At 34.3% G+C, this 15,552-nt stretch overlaps 1 protein-coding gene across 4 annotated transcripts in view; it reads left to right on the top strand.

Annotated features, from left to right (window-relative positions):
• MIPOL1 (mirror-image polydactyly 1) overlaps nt 1-15,552 on the top strand; it is a 336,826-nt gene that overhangs the window by 94,778 nt on the left and 226,496 nt on the right. For all 4 annotated transcript variants that reach the window (XR_013336270.1, XM_077769202.1, XM_077769201.1 and 1 more), the window contains 2 exons: nt 10,953-10,986; nt 11,246-11,416. Coding sequence is in view for 3 of the 4 variants with exons in the window: in XM_077769202.1 (XP_077625328.1) it covers nt 10,953-10,986; nt 11,246-11,416 (205 nt within the window). In the remaining variant the exon portion in view is untranslated. The remainder of the gene's footprint in view (nt 1-10,952; nt 10,987-11,245; nt 11,417-15,552) is intronic.

Genomic DNA, 15,552 nt, shown 5'->3' with positions numbered 1-15,552 from the left:
GCTGTATTAGATTCTGTAGCCAAAGTACCTCCCTCTTATTTAATTTTGATTTTATATTTAAAAGGATTGAATAATCATTGCTGCAACTTTTGTCATTCATGATGTTTTCACACTTGATTTTTTTGGGGGGGATCCCTTGTAACTGAATTTCATTGTCAGTTTTTTGAGGAAGGGCTAATATATACTTTATTCTCAGATTTAGTATGCTTCAGACTGGCTTTGTGTTATCCTTATATTCAAATTGGTTATGAATAAAACTATTGGGTAATTTTTTTTTATTTTTTACTCTATGCGGTGTAAAAATGTTACTCTATTTTGTGACACTGAGTTTGGCTAAAAAGAAGTCAGGTCCCAGGGTTTTTTTCCTCACTTACTTTTGGTTTGTGTTTTTGTTTTGTTGTTTGTTTGTTTCCTGCCTGGATACCTAAAGGATTCTTTGTTCTTGAAGTCGAACTTATTCATGATATATGTGTTGATTGTTCTTTAATAACATTTTGGGGACCCACAAGACAGCTTTCTAGGGACTATTTGATTCTTCTTTTAGTTCATGGTAATTTTAGATTTGTGAATTTAGATTTGTAGAATACAAATAAGATTTGTATTCTATTTGTTAGGCTGTTTTAGCGACCCTGGTTATTCTTATAATGAGACATTTTTTGTTTTTATCTTTTATCTATTCAATAATTATTTGTATCCCTCTTTTTTCTCTGTATTCACTGTGATAATCTCAAAATTTTTCTTTATATTAGTAATTCCAGTTGTCACTATTCTTGTTTCTGTGTTTTGTAGTTCATTTATTAAATTTTTACTTGTTATTTTGTTTTTGGTTTTCAACTTGTTTCCTTAAGTTTTCAACTTCCCTTTTCATTCATTTAATGTTTTGGAATTTTCTCTGTGAACTTTATTTTATTGAATTCATGTTCTTATAATGGTCTTCTAAAATACCAACTATTGGGGGTACCTAGGTGGCTCTGTTGGTTAGGCATCCCACTCTCGATTTCAGCTCAGGTCATGATTTCATGGTTGTGGGATCAAGCGCCACGTCAGACTCTGTGCTGAGTCAGGAGCCTGCTTGGGATTCTCTGTCTCCCTCTCCCTCTTCCCTATCTCCAAAAAAAAAAAAAAATTAATTAATTAAAAGAAAGAAAGAAAGAAATAATAAAATGCCAAGCATTGGCAGGAAGATTTTCTTTCTCTTGATTTATGTTATTTTCTCTATTATGATCTTTTTTTAATGTCCATTTATTTATTTTAAGAAAGAGTGAATGCAGGAGGGGCAGAGAGAGAAGAAGGGAGAAAATGCCAAGCAGATTCCACATTGTCTGCACAGACCTCGATCTTATGAGATCATGACCTGAGCAGAGATCAAAAGTTGGACACTAAACCACCTGAGCTACCTTGGTGCCCCTTATCTTTTGTTGTTGTTGTTGTGTATTTGTAGCATAATCATAACTGCCATGTCATTTCTCTTCATCTTGCTCATGCATCAATTGTCAAGAACTTTTCTTTATTCTAATATAGTGCAAGTGAATTTTTCTTCATAAACATTTCACATTATTTGAAATCTATTTGCCTTCTCCTCAGAGCTACAGTTTCTTGGCAAGGTATTTCTTTTTGGCCATCTGTCTACATAGTCCTGTGGCAATGGGGTAGGGGGAATAGAGATTGGGATGATCTCCTTGGGGACGTATATCCCTTTTATTGGAGGTTCTGTCCTCTGCTATGGGATTTCGTTTCGTGTCTTGCAGTGCACTAAGGGCTCATTCTACCTGGTCTTGTGCATATTGTGATTCCATGGAGTATTACTTTTAGGCTTTTATTTGTCCCACTGGTGTAGTAGAAAATGGCGGCCCTGTGCCTCTTCCTTCCTTTATATAGATTCTTCAATAACAAAGGCTTCTATTCAGGAAAGATGTTACTTTTCTCTGGTCTATCTAATCAACTCATTGGTCTCTCAGGCTATTTCCAAGCTGTGTGGTATTTGTGGAAAAGTCTCAGGATTTGGTGAGCTCACTGGCTTTTCTCCAATACTTGTTTTCATGTGTAAAAGGAAAAGAGGTGAACTTGACCCAAATCATCATTTCATTTTTTTTTTTAATGTTTTATTTATTTCTAGGAGAGAGAGAGACAGCGTGAGCAGGGGAGGGTCAGAGAGAGAGGGAGTCACAGACTCTGAAACAGGCTCCAGGCTCTGAGCTGGCAGTCAGCACAGAGCCTGACGCAGGGCTCGAACCCACGAACCGCGAGATCATGACCTAAGCGAAAGTCAGACGCTTAACTGACTTAGCCACCCAGGCGCCCCCAAATCATCATGTCTCTACCCTGCTTTTAAAAATTACTTTATGATAGCAGTGCCTGGGTGGCTCAGTCTGTTAGGCATCTGACTCTTGATTTCAGCTCAGGTCATGATCTCATGGTTCATGAGATCGAGCCACATGTTGGGCTCTGAACTGATAGCATGGAGTCTGCTTGGGATTCTCTCTTTCTGCCTCTCAGAAAATAAGTTTTAAAATAAAATCTTTAAAAATTACTGTTGGATGTCCTACTTTCTTTTCTTTTTTTTTCTTCTTCTTTCTTTCTTTCTTTTTTTTTTTTTTTTGATGTTTATATATTTTCGAAGGAGAGAGAGTATGAGCTGTGAAGGAGCAGAGAGAGAGGAAGACACAGAATCTGAAGCAGGCTCCAGGCTCTGAGTTGTCAGTACAAAGCCCAACACGGGGCTCAAACTCACAATCTGTGAGATCATGACCTGAGCTGAAGTCGGATGCTTAACCGACTGAGCCATCTAGGCACCCCAGATGTCCTACTTTCTTTACTGTTTGATTAATTTTTTTCTGTTCATGTGGTTATATGATGGGATAAACAGATGTCTTTTCAGATTTTACTGCACTAACTTTTTATCCCAACAGACCTCTCATTTTAGAGTACTTTAATTTTTTTTTTTAACATTGATTTATTTTAGACACAGAGAGACAGAGCCCAAGTGGGGGAGGGGCAAAGAGAGAGGGGGACAGAATCTGAAGCAGGTTCCAGGCTCTGAGCTGACAACACAGAACCCAACGCAGGGCTTGAACTCCTAAATCATGAGATCATTACCTGAGCCAAAGTTGGACGCTTAACCGGTTGAGCCACCCAAGTGCCTCTAGAGTACATTTTAGGTTTACAGAAAAGTTGTGAAGATAATACAGGGCATTTCTGTATAACCATCATCTAGTTTCCTTTATTGTTAACAGCTTACATTATTATGATACATGTGTCATAGGGGAGAAAGCAGCATTCTTAACATGATTATTAACTACACTCCACACTTTATTTAGATTTTACTAATTTTTCTCACGTTCTTTTTGTGTTCCAAGGTCCCTTCCAAGATCCCATATACATTTAGTTGGTATGACTCCTTTGCCTGCTCAGACTTCCCTTGTTTTGTTTTTGATTATTTGACAGTTTTTAGGATTATTGGTCAGGCATTTTATAGAATGTTACTCGATTTGAGTTTTTGTTAATTTTTTCTCATGGTTAGATTGAAGTATTGGTTTTTGGGAGGATAAAGAGTACAAGACTGAAGTGCTATTCTCATATTATTTCAACATTATGCTGTCAATATGACTTAACACCAGTTATATTAATCTTGATCACTTAGTGAAGGTAGTATTTGCCATGTGTCTCCACTATAAGGTTACTTACCAACATTCTTTCATATTCTTTGAAGCAGATTACTTAAGTGTGGCCATACTTACGTGGAGATAAGGGATGTAGGCTGAGAGGTTAATTGAGCTCTACTTTCCTCAGGGAGACTGTCTACATAAATTATTTGTAATTTTTCAGTGTAAGAGGTTTCTCTTCTCCCTCACTTATTCATTTGTTTATGTTAGTATAGACTCATTGATACTCTTTAATACTTTGGGTTATAATCTAATACAATGTTGTTTATTTTGTTGCCTGAAGTGTTCCATCTTGACCATTGGCAACTCTTCCAGTTGGCCTCTATATCCCTTTGACATGTCCCCATCCTTTTGATTTTTAAATACTTTTTCTACTTTCTGGCACCTCAAGATCCCCCTGGGTCATGTCTTCTATAGATGTATAGAAGTGTACATGCCCCATCCCTAGAAGCAGCCATTCTTCCAAGAGGTCTTATTCCTTTTATTGGAAAATGGCATTAGAAAACAAGATCTGAATGCTGGATGTGCTCATTGTTACTGGGTCTAACTACTTCTAGGCCCAATTAACAAAAAGAGCTAAGATCTATATGTGTGTATACTAACTGTTATATATACACATATCTGAAATTATTTATGTATCTATCCATCTGTATCCTTATTAAGCTAAACCTGAATTCATACCGATTTCTCTTATTCTAATCCAGTACCACATAGTTCATCTGGCTTTCTCCTTTTTCTTATGTTTAATTTCCTCTCCAACAATAGGGAACCTCATTTCCATTTCCCACTATCCATTTCCTTATTTGCTCTACCCCTGTATACATTATAACTCTTTGAGGATCATTAATCCATACCCCTTTGAGAAACAACTTTACCTACTAGAGTGTACTGTTTCTGTATAGTTCCTTCAGCCTTTAATCTGACAGTTTTCAGTCAAAGTACCAAGTTACTTAGGTTGGCTCTTCTTTTTTCCCTCTACACCCTTAGGTGAGATTATGTAATATAGTTTGTAATATAGTCAGGCTTTTTTTCATAGTCTGCGTACTATATGCTAGCATCCTCTTACCCCTTGGTGATTTTTTTTTCCAGTTTCTGGCAGTTTTGAATAACATTGTTGTTACCATTTGCATATAAGTTTTGTGTGGACATATGCTTTCAAATCAGTTGGCCAAACCTAGTAATGTAATTGCTGGGACATATGTTAAATCTATATTAACTTTAGAAGACACTTCCAAGCACCCTTCCAGGGTGGTTGTGCTATGCCATTTTGCATTCCCATCAGCAGTGAATGTTTTTTGTTGTTGTTGTCGTTATATTAATGTTTTTAGCAAAACATAATTTTGAAATTTTGATGAAATTCAGTTTATTGATTTTTTTTTTCTTTCTTTGATTGTACTTTTGGTATTGAATATAAAACTCATTGCTGTCTATAAGGTCACACAGCTTTTTTGAGATCTTTTGTTTTTTTCTAGAAGTTATAAATTTCATGTTTTACATTTAGATCTGTGATTTATTTTGAGTTAGTTTTTACGTTAGGGATGTGGTACTTGAGGAGGTGTTTATTTTTTTTTGTTTGTTTTGTTTTTGGTGTATGGACATTCATTTTTTCCAGCACCATTTGTTGAAAATGCCGTCATTTCTCTTATATTTTCTTGGCACCTTTGTCAAAAAATCAGTTGACCGTATTAGTGTGGGTTAATTTCTGGACTTTATTTTCTCTTCCATTGATTTAAGCAGTTTATCCCTTTGCCAATACCACATAGTCTTTATTATTGAATCTTTATAGTGTCTGAAATCAGATAATGTTAGCCTTCTAATTTTGCTCTTTTATTACATAATTGTTTTTGGCTATTCTAGTACCTTTGTTTTTCCATATACCTTTTAAAATCAGTTTGTTTATAGCTATAAAAATACTTGCTGGGGCCAAATGTTTGTAAACATAAGTTTTCAAAGTAGATATCTCTTTTATTTCAGTAATACTCTTATTATAACTTCAGAACTCTTCTTTAGGGATTTGCAAGTACTATTTCATTCAGTTTATCAGCTGCTGCACAGTGCTGTATTTACATGTAATTCATAACTGTAGATCTTGTAGGTTAATTACCAAATTTATTGGTGAAATTTGCTTCTAAATAGCTTTGTGTTTCTTTTCAAACATCAAAATCATATGCCAAAACATCAAAATCATATGCCAAAGATAATAAATCAGTTTTTTATATACAGTGTCACAATTCCTTGAGTTTGGTGATATTTGTGCTTTATAGGTGAAAAAATTCTGAGTGGTTGACCACTTGTCCAACAGTCAAAGTCATTTATACATTGTAGGACTTATCTATCTCAGATTTACACAGGCAATTCAGACTTAGCATATCTCAAATGGAATTTAATTCATTTTTAAAACCTTATTCTCCCTTGATCCCCTGCCCTGATCAGTGGCACAAACATCTGCCCGCATATTCAAATCAAAACTTCTTCCTCGGATCCTCTGTTAATTTGCTCTCTTAGTTTTGTTCATTTTCTTTCTTTAATTTATGGATCTAAATTGAGCCTAATTTTCTTCCCTATTTTTTTTTACCTTTCATTGTCTGATTTGGATATGTATTTTTATTATAATACATTGAAATCAGAATTCCTTGAGGCAGAGCCTTTTGCATTTTATTCTTTGTAACATTTGTATTAAGGGAGTAATGGGGAAGGCAAGAAAGAAAGCACTCAATCCCAAGCCTTTTAGTTATTTAGTCCACTCAGTAAATATTTATTGAATATATACTGTGTCAGGTTCCTCAGAACACAGCATTATGGTCCTAATTTAGTTGAGAAGATAGGCATTAAATAAATGACTTCATAAATACTTGAAATATTAATTGGTATGAATAATTATTGTGTCATAGCCACAGTTTGTAGTCAGCTCCTCCAGTATGATAGTCTAAGAAAAATCATACATAAGAAGGAGGAACAACAACAAGAGAATAGTGTGTCAGCATCGTTTTAAATGTCACTGAGGATGTTCCTTTCTACTCAATCGAGGGCTGTAGTTCTGAACTTTCAATAGTGCATTTTATTTTATTTTATTTTTTAATGTTTATTTTTGAGAGGAGACAGAGCATAAGCAGGGGAGGGGCAGAGAAAGAGGGTGACCCAGAAGCAGCTTCCAGGCTCTGACCTGTCAGCACAGAGCCTGACGCAGAGCTTGAACCCACGAACTGTGATATCATGACCTGAGCTGAAGACAGAGGCTCAACCGACTGAGCCACCCAGTAGTGTGGGTGTGGCTGTGCCCCTCAATAGTGCATTTTAGGTAAAATCTTTATTAAGATAGAATCAATTTATAATTGAGCTTTGCTGGCTGAAAGGCATATTTGGAGGTAGTGAATTGTAGGTTGAAATAATATACATTGTTTCACATCTCTTTTTGTTTTAACTCCTTGTTTCTTGCTTCCTGTAATCTTTAAATTCCTTGTCTTCTTTCTTTCATCTTTGCCACTTTTGATCCACTTCTATCTCTCTGTGATATGTCTTGTTTTATATTCTTCCACTTCTGCCTTTCCCTACCCTGAATCTTCAGTGTTTTTTTTTCTTTTTCTCTTTTATCCAAAACTAGGGAAAAAAGTAAAAAGGATTCAGATTAAAATGACTAAAATTTATGTACTAATCTAGACATGTTTGTGTATGTATTTTCCAACTTTTGAGATCATGATAATTGTGTTCAGTCTCTTCAGTATATTTTTTAACATATTAAGGTAGTCCTGTGTAAAAATGAGAGAGGATAAAAACAAATTCAGCATTTTTTGATTAGCTGATCACTAGTTCTTTTTATCATTTGAGGTCAAAGTGTAGCTGCTTCCCAATGAACAAGGTGAATGACTATTGGTTCAGAAAGGAAAGACATGATATTGACTGATCTAGGGATAAATCAAGAAATGTGACATTTCATGCAGGGGCGTTTTTACTTAGAGTGCAAGGGTGTCAGTCAGAATATGCACTGTATAGGAAATCAATTGAAACTTGAGCCCATAGACATTTACTTCAGCAAAATTCTTACTAATTATCATGATTATGTCTAGTTAGACTGTTGTAAGCATAATTTAGTTTCCAAAAGATTGTGGTTCTTTTGTATAATTATAAATATTCGTTAATGATAAATAATTTATAGTTTGTCAGCTGTATTTTCTATAAATCAGCTATTACTGTAAGTCTTCATTAAACCAGTAAAGCTTTACACGTTGTATATGCTACTAGTAAACCTTAAACCTCTAACAAGTCATTTTATATAGAAAATAGAAAGCCTGGTTTACTGGTTTCAAATTGTCTTCTTTTTTCTAAAAGGTAGTTTGTCTAATTTTTATGTTTTCTTAAGTAATACAGTAAGTGATATAAGACTGAATTTTATTTTCTGAAATCTATTCTTTTTGGTGGTTAGTTTTCAAATGGATATTGAATGATCCAGTTCAGAAAATATGTCATAGTTGGTACTTATAGTTTTAACATTAAAGATCTGGTCTCATTTTTCAGTGTTCTACATCAGGGATGAGCAAAGTAAGGACCTATGGTGCACCCCCATCCTTTCAATTGGTTTTGTAAATAAAGTTTTATTGGAGCACAACCACACCTGTTCATTTACATGTTATCTTTGGGTACTTTGTACTACATAGGTAATATTTGGTAGCTGCAACAGAGAACATGCAACGAAAGTCTAAAATACCATATGAACCTTTACAGAAAGTTTGTGGATCTCTGCTGTAAGTAACCTAGTTGAGATTAAATTATGATATAATTAATTCTTGATATCTGTGACAAGTACTTCTGAAACTTTTAAAGAAATACAAACAGAAATATAAATACTGGTCTTTTCTCTTTCCAGCCTCCTGTTTATATTGAAAGTTACTTGTCTGTATGTAATTTTTTAAATGACAAATTAACCATTTGCTCATCTTTGGTAGAGTTCTAGTTTTCTCTTTTAGTGGTCTGTTTAGTAACCATTTATCACCGTACTTACAAAGGATAATCATAGAACAAAATTAAGAACAATTATAAAGGATAATAATAAAGCAAAATTGAGATCCAAATAAATGCTAAGTGGTTGGCTAAACCTCATGCCCTGCATGTCAGACCTGGTGCCCTTAAACCAAACATGATTCATTCGGAATCACTCATCAGCAAAATGATAAATCCCTATACATTATGTACTTCTAAGGGCAATTACGTACATTATTTATAGCTGTAATGTTAATGTGGAAAGGACTATAGCCTTTGATAATAAGATTTTATCTTTTTTTAAACTTTAGTTGTTAACAGGGAAATTTAATATTAGACTAAATACAACTATATTTACCATATCTTCTAGAAAGATGTTAATTTAAAACATTCAGAATCTTCCTTTGTCTCTCCTTAAAGTAATAATTTTCAGTGCCTGAAAAATAAAAGCTTACAGGTATCACATGGACATTCCATATACTCTTTGTTGTGTTAGTTATTTTGAAGGTACAAATTAGGCAACCTTCCTACATTGTTGTCTTCTTCCTAATCATATGTAGTTCTTTGGAAAAAAAGAAGGGGATTTTTAACCTTGAGATCTAAATTTTTTTAAGTTTCCAGTAATCTACTAATCTAAATGTTTAAGTTTCATGTATCATTTCACATTTTAAATTATTGAGTTTATTAAGTTAATTCTGAAATTTATAAGGATTTAAACTGAATCCTCTTTGAAAACTGCTGTAAATGGCTCTTAGCCTGATTTCATCTAAAAAGAACATTAAGGTCAAAGTTTCTCACTACATATGGTTTCCTTAAAAAATGATACTTAGCCGACCAATAACTGATGGTTAAATGCCTTTCAAATACTTTTACATGATCATAAAAAAGTGTAAGAATTTTGTTATCTTACACTTTTCACTATGTTCTTGAATTGAGTAAAAAAGAAATTATTATTGTCTTCAGAGTTTTTGTAGAACCAGCTTTTATGAAGCAGGATATTTGAAAACTGTTGAATTATTTTGGGAGAAATAAATAAAAGGTGAAAGTATTTGCCTTTACTGAAATGTGAATCCAAGTGGACATTACTACTTTGAGATCCATTAAGTATATATAATTCAAATATTACTATACCATCCTTTTACCTTCCACTGTTAAAGTGTGTATAGAAATAGATTTTTGATATATGTTTATTTTTTTCCTGTAAAAAATGCAATATTCTAAATTTCTCTCTGTGAATGTAACAATTTCATTGAACTGTGAAGTTTGGGACAATCTTGTAATAAAGTTACTAAGTTTCTGTATTATCTTAAAAATCAAAACAAACAAAAAAAAGTTTCTGTATTATCTTTCCCAGGTATGCTTTCTTGTGGTAAATGTTAAATCATAGCCCAGAAATAGGGGAGGGAGTCTATGAGAAAACAGGAACTTCTATATATCTAAACTTTTTAATATAATTTTAATATAATTGAGCCATTTCTAAAATCTACATCATTCTACTAATACCCATTACCAATTTTTGTTTAATTTACCCAATTTAATAGTTGCCTAAATTATATTATAGACATTTTCTAAAACGTGTCATTTAGAGCTTCTTTCTTTGCCTTTCCTGCATTCGTTTGCCTTTCGTACATACCAACGTCAAAAAACATTTCAGGAAGCACTGTAACTCTTCTAATACAAAATACATTTATGAGAGGAAACAATTTACTTTCTTACTCTTTAAATTCAGTAATTCTATATATGTAATGAAAAAGAGAAATTAACATTAGTCATCTAAAACTGTGGTCCAGTTTTGGTCAGCTTTTCTGTATGATATATTTGTTTCAATAAATAGGTAGCACAAGAGATTTTCAGATCAAATTTAGTTGCAATTATTTGTCTTTGCTTTTGAGGGAACATAGTTAAACTTTGCAATAAAAATACTTGCCTTGCTTTATTTGTGATGAAGTCCAAAAAACAGAGGAAATACAGTTTTTGGTAAGAATTGAAAGTCCAGGAATAAATATAAGGATGAGAAGTAGTGTTTCTATCACTAGGGAACTTTCCTCATCTAAGCACATATGAACAATTGATCCTTGTAGTCATATATAGCAGTAAACATTAATAACTTAACAGTCTGAAGTCAGCGCAGAAGATATGGAGCATTATTGAAAGATGGAGTCGAGCAGGTGGCACTTTAATATGTTCAGTGTCATGGTTGACTCTAAAGACTAGTCGAATGAAATTACTTGAGGTTCTAAAGATTTAAAAAGCGAACTCATTTTGCTGCACTAAGGAAATGCTACTGATCAGGCTTTCTGTGTCCCTTTTTTCTAGGCTAGAAAATATTAACCCTGAAGAAAATGACATGGTAAGCCATTCTCTGAGGAGATTTCTTGATGTCAGTCTTATATCTTAGAGGCTTAAGTTCAATTGAGTGGGTTTCAAGAACTAAGATGTGGGAAAAAGAAGAATTGACACACTAATAATGTACATCTTTGCTGCAATATGAAAATTCAATAACTTCACTCAGTCAATTTACAATTCACATGTGCCTATTAATTAAAACCCTATATTAAATAAAATATATTAAAACTTCATGTCTGACTAACATATAATGGTGTTGGTAGACATTACAGGAATTACTGAACAGAATAAACAATGCAGACACAGGGATAGCTATTCAGAAGAATGGAGCTGTAATTGTGGATAGAATCTACAAGACCAAGGAATGTAAAAAGAGAATAACAGCAGAAGAAATGAATGCAGTGATAGAAGAACGGGATGCTGCTTTGTCTCAGGTAACTGCATGTATCTGTAAAAGCATTTTCCCCTGTTTCTTTACCATTAAAAAGTGATGTTTCCCCACATATTCTTCAAATTAGTTTTTAGCACATAATTAATACCACGATGATTAAATATATTAAAATAGTCACAAATTTTGTTCCACTGTTCTTTGAGTACATGCATCCACGTTTCCTAATAAAACTGTTAGATTGCTACAAAATTTTAGTTATATTAAAAAAAAGAATATTCTTTATATTCTTTAACGTAATCACTTTTATATGAGACTTCTTACTTGAGTCACAGTTTTGTGAGGGCTGAGATTATGTCTTTATTACTGTTTTATTCCCAGTGCCTAATTCAGTGCCTTTTAGTAAACATTGATAAATGAATCAAATTATTAGTGTATTATTTTCTGAACATGATTTACACCTTCCTGCTCTAATGGAACCTGATTACCTCCCTGAGGATACTGCTTCGACTATAGTCCTCTCCAGTAGTGATTCTGTTTCCTCCCACAGCAGTTACACCAGTGCACTTGGAGGCTTGTTCCCCACTAGTGTTTTTAGATCACAGTTCCTTTTTCATCTCTGAGCACGTCTGCCTTTGAAACTCATGCATCAGATTGTTCCACCCAGTAGGCACTCCTGTTGCAGTCATTTATAAACACCTCTGTTGCTTCCCTCATTTCTTGAATGTCTTAGGATCTATTTCAATGACTCTTTCTTCAGCCCACTCCTGTCTTAATTCTTGGTGATATAAATGCCTTTGTAGATGATCCTTTTGCTGTTCTGGCCTCTCATCTTCTTGGATTTCTCTCCTCTCTACATCATATTTCTGTCATACTGACAACTACTTACTATCTTTCTAGCTCCCTTACTCTATAATTCTGACTAGCAAGTTTTCAACTCCACTGGCACCTGTTTCTATTGACTTGACCTCTTATTTTACTGTCCTTCAAGCCTCTCATATTCCCACTTCATCTAGCTTAGATTCCATGGCTCACCTAATTGTCATCAATTTGCATATAAGATCACTTTAGTTCTTTTGGCTCGTTGTCCTCACCAAACAAAGCCTAAGCCTTAAAAATTTAACTTTCTGCCTGTTCTACACCGTCACACTTTTATATGGCAGGAGAATGGCACACAGATTTGTCAGCTAATCCTTGAATTCATGACCATTGTCTTTAAGTAGGGCCTTGGTGTTGCCTGGCATTTTTCTTGTCTTTTGTTGGTCCATTCACTTCCCACTGTAAAGGACTATTTTTTCTCCCTTCTTTCTCCTCAGATATCTAACTTCACCTCTTGCGTATAAAAAGGAGCTTCAGCTTATCTTCGCCATTGCGTCCACCAGCTTACCCTCATTTGTTCTCATATACTGTGCCTTTTATTTCTTTCTTAGTACATGCCCCTGTTTAAGAACAAGCTATTTCTATACTAGTTCTCATCTTTTCTTGCTTGCTTAAGATTATCGCTTAATCAATTGCCCCTTTTGTCTCCTACTTCATAAAATGTTTCCTATCAGTTAATTCCTATCATTATCTAAAATGCTTTACTATCTCCCATGGAGGCTGCGTGGAAGTTTTGCTAAGTCTTTGTCTACTTATGGTTCAGCCGTGTACTTTTGGTGAGGCTTCCCAAACAGAGCTGTGTATTCAGTAGGACTCTACTCTTGGTAAATCATGTATTCTAATATTTATCTCCTCAGCATTGTGAGACTATGAAAAACTCCATTATGCTTTTCAGAGTTTTCAGAGTCTTAACTTTAATTTCAAGCCCTGTACAGCTTTGGGATTTATCAAATGATTTGAGGTAGAAAAATGTCTCAAATCTCTAATTTTGTCACTTCTGCCCTGCACAACTACCAAATGCTTAGATGAATTCTTCCTCCAACAGGAGCCCTCTGTGTAGTCAAAGCCTGACTTCCCAGCCCCTTGCCGGGATATTTAAATCTCAGGGAGAAAAAAAGACTGCAGATCTTCAAATCGCCCATTTCAGAAACTTAGCCCACTCAACCGATTGTTGCAGCAGCAGCCTTCCGATGTCTTTAAGCTGGATTTTTAAATTTAATCTGGCTTTCCTGTTTTTGGCTGGAGTACTGTTCAGCCACAAAGGATTTCATCCTATCTAGATGTAGAGACCTGACATTTATCTTCACATTAGATTTGGAAAAAGTCCTTAAACTTTTTAAATGAGCAACTGTTTTTACCATTTTGTATCCAACCAACTGTATGAAATCTTGAATCATGCAAGATTGTTAAAGAGAAGCCAAAACTGTTTTTAGTGCTTGGAAACAATTATAGTGTGAACTCAAACATTTGATTGTTTTTGTCACTTATTTTCTTAAGTTAAAAAAATAAACATATAGAGCATAATTAAATATTGACTGCCAACCATTCCTTCATGATACATAAAGATAAAAAAATCAACATTCGTCAATATTTACCAACATGTCTTATTTATAAATATATGTTATCCATCATTGCAATATATTTATTATTTATCTACTGCATGTATTTATTTTGTTTTATGAGAGCCACTTGTTTCTTTTAATTCTTTTATTGTGCATAGTTTTCAAGCTCTCTGGCCCAAATAGTATTCATTTTAATTTTTATGTCATAATCGTTATAAAAGTGAACTTTTGCATTACTGTCTTATAGTTCTGAATGGAAACATTTTTTCCCTTAATTTTTTAAAGTTAACTTTTTTATTTTGGCATAGTTTTAAATTTGCAGGGATGTTTCTAGGATGATGCAGTATAGGGGTGCACTTGGGTAGCTCAGGTGATTAATGTTCGACTCTTCATTTCAGCTCAGGTCGTGATCTCATGGCTTGTGAGTTTGAGCCCGGTGTCCAGCTCTGACACGCTGACAGCGTGGAGCCTGCTTGGGAGTCTCTCTCTCCCTCTCTCTCGCTGCCCTTCCCTTGCTTCCTCCCTCTCCCTCTCCCCGTCTCCCTCCCCTCTCAAAACAAATTAAAAAAATTTTTTTTAATTAAAATATTACAGAATAGGGTTCCCATAGATCTTTCACCAGTTTTGTTTTTGCCCTGCTTTTGCCACTGCTCATTACCATGGTAAGTTTGTCAAAATTAATAAATCCACATTGGTAGATTACTGTGAACTCCAGACATTATTCAGATTTTACCAGGTTTTCATTAAAGCCCTTCTGTTCCGAGATTCAATCCAGGATATCACATTGCATTTAGTTGTCACATTTCTCCAGTCTCCTCTGGTCTGTAACAGCTTATTATCCGCGCCCCCCCCCCCTTTTTTTTTTTAAAGATCTTGACAGTTTTGAGAATATTAGTCAGATACTTTTTGGAATGTGTCTGAATTTGTGTTTGTCTGATGGGTTTTTTTTTTTAATGATTAGACTGAGATTTTGAGTTTTTGGAAAGAATTCCACCAAAATTTGACCTTAATTTTAGAGTTGTTATTTGGCATCAAATCTTTTCTTACACCGTCTTCTCTATCAGCATGAAGTAGGAACTGTTTTTCTTTATATGTGTGCCATAGTTTTAGCCTTAGGACAGTGTAGGCACTTAATATTTGTTTGTTGAATTAATGAACTGATGATGAGTTGAGCTATTTTAAATCAACTTCAAGGTACACAGAACTAAAAAAATTTAATGAAATATTATTCATTCACATTTTATTGCATACCTGTTATGGGCCATGTGTTGGGAATTCGATTCCAATAGTTCTTACTCTTAACAGAACTTGTATTTTAATATGGAAATATTTATGTAGTGAACAAACTAATGAATAAAGTATTTTCAATTAATAATTAGCTGAAAGTAAAAAGGTAGTAGGGAGTGACTGCAATTGGTAGTGGGGTTGTTGCATTACAAGAGGCAGGCCTCTTTGTCAAAGTGAATAGTTGAACTAAGAGTTGAAAAAGGAGGAGGATCTAGCCATGCAAAGAACCATGGAAAGATGCCTCATCAAAAAATAATAGATCAGCAATGCTCTGAGAGAAGGAACAAGTTTAGTGGTTTAAGACACTGATACAAAAATACCAAACTTAAATGTGATAGAAGTACACTGAGCAAGGAAGATAGTAGCAAGTGGGCAGAAGACAAATCTGTATGGTCTTATAGACATGGTAAGGAGGACAGATTGTATCTAAATGCAGAAGTTTTGAAAGAGAAAG

The sequence above is a fragment of the Crocuta crocuta genome, unplaced genomic scaffold (genome assembly GCF_008692635.1).
Source record: "Crocuta crocuta isolate KB4526 unplaced genomic scaffold, BGI_CrCroc_1.0 scaffold65, whole genome shotgun sequence".
Taxonomy (NCBI): Eukaryota; Metazoa; Chordata; class Mammalia; order Carnivora; family Hyaenidae; genus Crocuta; species Crocuta crocuta.
Note: the sequence above shows the minus strand (reverse complement) of the source record. Positions and strands in the feature narration are given on the sequence as shown.